The 6,556-nt window shown below is 37.5% G+C and overlaps 1 protein-coding gene across 1 annotated transcript; it reads right to left on the bottom strand.

Moving 5' to 3' along the window:
- Positions 1–3,645: 3,645 nt before the first annotated feature.
- LOC103209007 (olfactory receptor 502-like) lies at positions 3,646–4,666 on the bottom strand. Its single transcript, XM_007954773.2, is given in 1 exon segment — positions 3,646–4,666. A coding segment is annotated over 1 exon segment (972 nt). The 5' UTR covers positions 4,618–4,666.
- Positions 4,667–6,556: the final 1,890 nt, after the last annotated feature.

Here is a 6,556-nt window from a genome sequence, read left to right as displayed (position 1 = left end):
TCACCCAGCCCCTAGAGCCTGGCACTTTGAACTTGGACTTAAAGCCTCCAGATTGTAAGAATAAACTCCTGTTTGTTAAGGCCATCTCATTTGTGGTATATTCTTGTCAGAGTGGCACTAGGTAACCAGAACACACTCCTATAGATGAAAGGATGATATAGTAAGTAAATTTTACTTTATCTTCATAGCATAGCAGAGTCATAGATTTCACTGTGTTATTCTCAAGAAAATTTTAGTATAATAAATGTGGATTCATTGGGACAAGACTATTTAGTAAGAAATATTTGCTTTACGCTTACTCCACTCACCATTACCTGTAAGAAATATTTGCTTTATACTTACTCCACTCACCATTACCTGCATTGGTAAGTGTAAATATTTTCCAAACAAGTTCTGTGCTCTTTGAATGCAAAAATAAAAACAAAAACAACCAAACTCACTGCACTTGAATCAGTTCCAACTCATAGCAACCCCTCTTTGGGTTTCCGAAGCAGTATTTCTACAGAAGTCTTCCTTGCAAGGAGTTCCTTCCAAAGAGTGACTGGTGGGTTTGAACCATCAGCGTTTTGGTTAGCAGTCAAATGCCTTAAGCACTATGCCACCAGAGCTCCTTCTTTGAATGCAGTCTTTGGAATTAACATCTGTGGACACTACTGAAACTCTTTGAATGGGAAATGAATAGTAGAGTGCTATTTAAGATCTCTTTTTCTCAAAAATATGGTCTTCATGCTTTATAGACACTTGTAAAGCTTAAACTCACTGATGCTGGTGGCTGAAAAATTTCTGTTGCCCTGGGATGCAAAGCTGACCAACAAGATCCTTGAAGCACCTCTGCAGGTGAACTTAGTCCAGCCAACTTAGAAGATATCTGAAGCCCAATTCAGCTATCAGCTATTACTTTTAGAAATCTCTTCCATAAAATACCATAAGAAGCTTCTGAAGGACAGCCTACTCTGGGCTAATCAGGATGATCTAGCTCATGTGGGGTGAAGAATTAAATCAAGTCAGTATGCTTTTTTCTCAGGTTGTTTCAGTCTTGGAAAATGTATACTGTACATGTATATAATGTCTGCTGAATCATTTTGTCAAGTTCTGTTCCTATTGCCTCTGTTACTGAAAAAGCTCAGATTTCTTACTCATAATCTCACAGAACTATTACAACAGCCCTGAAAATGCTCTCCCAGCCTGACCAATTCTCATTTTAAGAATTTAAAATTTTTAGCATTATTAAAAACTCCTTTGTATTTATTCTTCTAGTTATTTTTTCTAGGTGAATACATATTTTAATAAAAAGATAGTTTTTTAGGAACTTGATTTTTTCCCCTTAATAAAAAATCCAAACACTAGATTATTCTTAATACAAGTTATATTGTGTGATTTTGATTCTATGGCTTCAACATTAAGGTCAATTTATTTAAGTACTGGAGGAAGTCACATCCCTCATTTCCTGACCTCTAAATTGCGGCTACCATGGTAGGATCTTAAAACCAAAAGCCTGATTTTAGTTCCTTAAATTCAACTTCTCTGTGTCCTTTACTACTTCTACCCAATATTTTACTAGAGGTCTGTCTTGGTTACCTAGTTATGATGTAAAAAAAGATACCACAAGTGGTGGCCTTAAAACAGATATGTATTTTTCTCCTATTTCAGGACTCTTGAAATCCTATTTCAGGATGTAACTCGGAGGGAGGTCCTTCTTTGTCTATTTCAGTTTCTAGTCGCCAGCAATCCTCGGAATTCCTGGGTTTGTAGAATCATCTTCTGTCTCTGTTGTCATTGTCAGATAGAATCTACCTTCCCTCTGAGTATTCATGACTCTGCTTTCTATAACTCAAAAAGTGATTAGATTTATGACATTGGTATGGCCTCCTTAACATAACAAAGAGAATCCTATTTCCAAACAGAATTACATCCACAGAATATGGATTAGGATTCTAATAGATTTTGTTGGGGGAGACAGAATTCAATCCAAAACAATCACTTGCTTTTTTAATTAATCACTATGTTAAGTGGTTAAGGTATTTAGCTTCTAACTAAAAGGTCAGTGGTTCAATCCCAGGTGGTCTGTGGGGGAAAAGTGAGGCAGTCTGCTTCCCTAAAAATTTACAGTCTTGGAAACCCTATGGGGATGTTCTACTCTGTCCTATAAGATTGCTAGGGCTGGGAATGGACTCAATTGCAGTGTTTTTGGTTGGTCTCCTACACTAGATACATTCCATGAAGACACATATCTTTGTGTGTCACATACATTTCTGATGGTTAGAATGGCTTACTGGCCTAGACAGTACCTGGAGTACTTGAAGTACTCAATAAAATTGTTTAAATGAATTAATGAAAGGATTCGTGCCCTGTCATTCTTCATTTTATGTGTCAACTTGGCTAGGTTATGGTATCCAGTTTGATCAAACACTAGTGTAGACGTAGCTATGAAGATATTTACATGTGATTAGCATTTAAATCAGCTCAATTTAAGTTAAGCAAAAGATAGTCCAAAATCTGGGTGACCTTCATCTAATCAGTTCAAGGCCTTAAGAATAAAAACTAAGGTTCTTGAAGAATAAAGAAACTCCTTCAAAAAAGTAAATAGACAAAACTGCTGGGATTTCAAGCCTGTAGATTTTAGACTTCTTAGCTCCCTCAACTGTATAAACTAATTCCTTAAAATCTCTCTGTCTCTCTGCATGTGTATCCTACTGCTTCTGTTTCTCTAGAGAATCCTAAGAAATGTCCTAGGCTTCTGTTTACAAAAAAGATGCAATTTGTGTCTGAAACATTAAGTGGGAACAGGAAATAGAAATAAATGTAGTAGTCATCAGGATATAGAGGTTAATTTAGCCTCTCCAGGGGGCAGTCAGTATTTCAGCTGGCAAACAGCCCATGGAGTTTCCTGAGCAGGATGTGGGTCTGAGCATAGAGTTTGTTTCTCGCAGCCTCAGTGACAACCAACTTGCTGGATTCTCCTGATACTCCTTGTTTGCTTTTGCTCTGCTCAGTCCCTGAGGAGTTTGGGAACTTTGCTCATTCCCTCAGAGGAAGTCATCTCTTCTAAACTGGATGAGCTCTGCACAGGTTAGTCAGGTTGGTCTCATCCTTTTAGACTCTGGGCACCCCTTATAACCAAGGCCAAAGTCAGAACCCAGAAACACAGGCCAGAATTTTATGAGTCCACAAAGGCCATGATCAGCATATAACCTTGCAACAAGCAAAATCTCTCCACCAATTTTACTACATGGTTCCACTTTGTAATTTTCCCTCAGAATACACTCAATCAAGGCATATCAATTATCAGTCTCATCTTAGTATAAGCTGTTGTTAAAAATGAACACAGCCTTAAAGGTCTGGAGGTAAAATAACTTTGACTTATGACAAAGACTATAGAATTTCTTTTGAAAACTAATATATGAATAAAAATTTAAAAAGTATTTTCAGAAGATTAACACTTTTATGTGAACCAATTTATGTTTCTTAATTCTAAATTTAGTTTAATGTCATTAAACTTAACACACTATTGATCTCTGATTTACTATCTGAAAATATTTTCCCTCACATATACTACAAATTCTATACTGGGTGATAATATATAGATACATTTTGACCACAGGAATTAATTTTTTAAAAATATTACATTAATGGTATATTATTAGATCAAAGTTTACTAAATAAGAGGTTTTATGAAGAAAACATTTTTCTACCAAACTCTCTCTTGAGAGCCCCCTTAATCTCATTATTCCTGAGACTATATATGAGAGGGTTCAACATGGGGATCACCACCATGTAGAACACAGACACTACCTTGTTCTGGTCAGTGGAGTAGCTAGACTTGGGCATCACATAAATGAATGTAACAGTCCCATAGAACAGAGTGACTGCGGTAAGATGGGAAGTGCAGGTGGAGAAGGCCTTGTGGCGGCCCTCGGTGGAATGCATCTTCAGGATAGTGATGAGAATATAGACATAGGAGATGGCTATGATAAACAATGTGACCATGATGTAGAATCCAGCAAAAATTGAGGAGACCACTACAACGATACTGACATCAGAACAGGAAAGTTCAACTAAAGGAGCAAAATCACAGAAAAAATGATTGACTTCATTAGGTCCACAGAAGACTAAAGAGAAGAAGGAAATAGTAAAACAAGAAGCATAGAGAAAACCACCTACATAAGCCACAGAGAATAGCTGGACACAGACTTGTGTGGACATTTTGGTTGAATAAAGCAGTGGGTTGCAGATTGCTACAAAGCGATCATACGCCATGGCACCCAGAAGAAAGCACTCAACACTCCCAAAGAAACCGGCTGAACCAAGTTGGATGGCACATCCAACATAGGAGATTGTATTTCTCTCCACTAGGAAGTTTATAAGCATATTGGGTGTGACAGAGGATGAGTAGCCTATGTCAGCCAATGCCAACTGGCTCAAGAAGAAATACATAGGATGATGGAGCTGAGAAGAGATTCTGATAAGAATGATTGTGCTGAGATTGCCAAATACAGTCACCAGATAGATGCACAGGATGACCACGAAGAGGATGACCCGAAGGGTAGGATCGTCTGTTAAGCCCAATAAGATGAATTCTGTCACTGCAGTGTGGTTCCCTTCTGCCAAGGAATCCATGAGACAATGTAGCTGGTATCAAAAAACATCTGTGATGAAAAAATTACATTAAAGACTTTTCATACCTTCATTTTCATTAATACACAAATGAAAAGTCATTATAAATAAAGGTTTCATTCAAATATTATTGCATAGTCACATGTAATGACATATATATGTATATGTACACATATATACAAAATTTATATTTGTAAATTTTATGTATTTATATATATATATATGTGTGTATATATATATATATATATTTATTTATTTTTTGGCAGACAGACCTGCCAACTAACCTACTCTGGCCAGTCACTTCTGACTCATAGTAACCCTATAGGACAGAGTAGAACTGCCCAGAGAGTTTCCAAGGCCGTAAATCTTTATGGAAGCAGACTGTCAGATCCTTCTCCCACAGAGCAGTGCTGGTGGGTTTGAACCAGGGACCTTTTGGTCAGGTGCCAAATGTTTAATCATTGTGCCACTAGAGGTTTTTGCAGAAGATTCATTAATTATACAATGCTCTTCTTTTTATATATTTTCCCAAAAAATATGTTTAAAGTGCTTTTAAAGCTAAATTAAAAATGAAAAAAGATAGAAACTGATTAGAATAACAAAAAGGAATGGTGAGTATTATAACCAAGCAGCAACTCTGGTAGTGTAGTGCCAAGAAATTTGACTGCTAACCAGAAGGCTAATGGTTCATACCCACCAGCTACTCCTCAGAAGGAAGATTGAGCGATCTACTTCCGTAGTGATACCACCTGGGAAACCCAAGGAGGGGTAACTATGAGTCAGATCTGACTTGATGGCAGTTGAGTTTGGTTTGTTTTTTAATAACCAAGAAATATATAAGCTTTGTAATGAAAATTTGAGAGGTATCACCTATTACAAGTGTAGTAAATGATAATAGGGCTATAAATTTTCAATATATATATACGTATGGGAGCTCTGATAGCATAGTGGCTAAGGCACTTGACTGCTAACCAGAAGGCTGGCGGTTCAAACCCACCAGCCACTCCTCGGAAGGAAGGTTGGGCAATCCTACTTCCGTAGTGATACTGCCTCGGAAATCCAAGGAGGGGTCGCTATGAGTCGGGGCCGACTCGTCGGCAAATAACAACAACAATATATATGTATGTATGTACATACAAAATCAAACCCACTGCCATCAAGTTAACTGCCACTCAAATCGACCCCCACTGGGTTTCTGAGCTGGGAAATCTTTATAGAAGTAGATTGCCCTGTCTTCCATCTCCGAACTTTGAACTGCCAATCTTCTGGTTTGCAGTCAAATGCCTTAGGCACTGCGCCACCAGAGCTCCACATACTTTCATTTTATTTTGTATAAAATGATAGTAAGTTCCTTAATTAATTATTTTATAGATGAGGAAACTGAGTCTGAAAGAAATTATGTAACTTGCGCAAGGTTACACAGCAACTATGAAGACAAAATATAAATCCAGGAAGTCCGTCATTTCTTTAGTAGCTAGACTATAAATCAGTTTAAATAATACTTATCTTGAAGTACAGAATACTTGCCAATAGGTGTATATTAGATTATTCTTTAAGCTTTTTAGCAGCTAATACATAACAGAGTGAATTCAACACCTTTATGTTAGGAGCTCTGGTAGCATAGTACCTAAGGCACTTGACTGCTAACTAGAAGGCTGGCGGTTCAAGCCCCCCAGCCACTCCTTGGAAGGAAGATGGGGCAATCTACTTCCGTAGTGATGTTGTTATTATTATGTGCAGCGACTCTTAGCGACCCTTCCTTGGGTTTCTGAGGCAGTATCACTGTGGAAGAAGATTGCCCCATCTTAAACCCAAGGAGGGGTCGGTATGAGTCGGGTCCGACTGGATGGCACATAACAACAACAATATAAGAGAGTAGACAAGTTTAGTTTTATATTTTACAATGACTTATCAGTTAAATAAAATTGCTTTTAAAAAAAAA

This window comes from Orycteropus afer, unplaced genomic scaffold, assembly GCF_000298275.1.
Source record: "Orycteropus afer afer isolate SDZICR_OR568_19922 unplaced genomic scaffold, OryAfe1.0 scaffold00014, whole genome shotgun sequence".
NCBI lineage: Eukaryota > Metazoa > Chordata > Mammalia > Tubulidentata > Orycteropodidae > Orycteropus > Orycteropus afer.
This window is presented reverse-complemented; position numbering and strand designations above follow the sequence as displayed.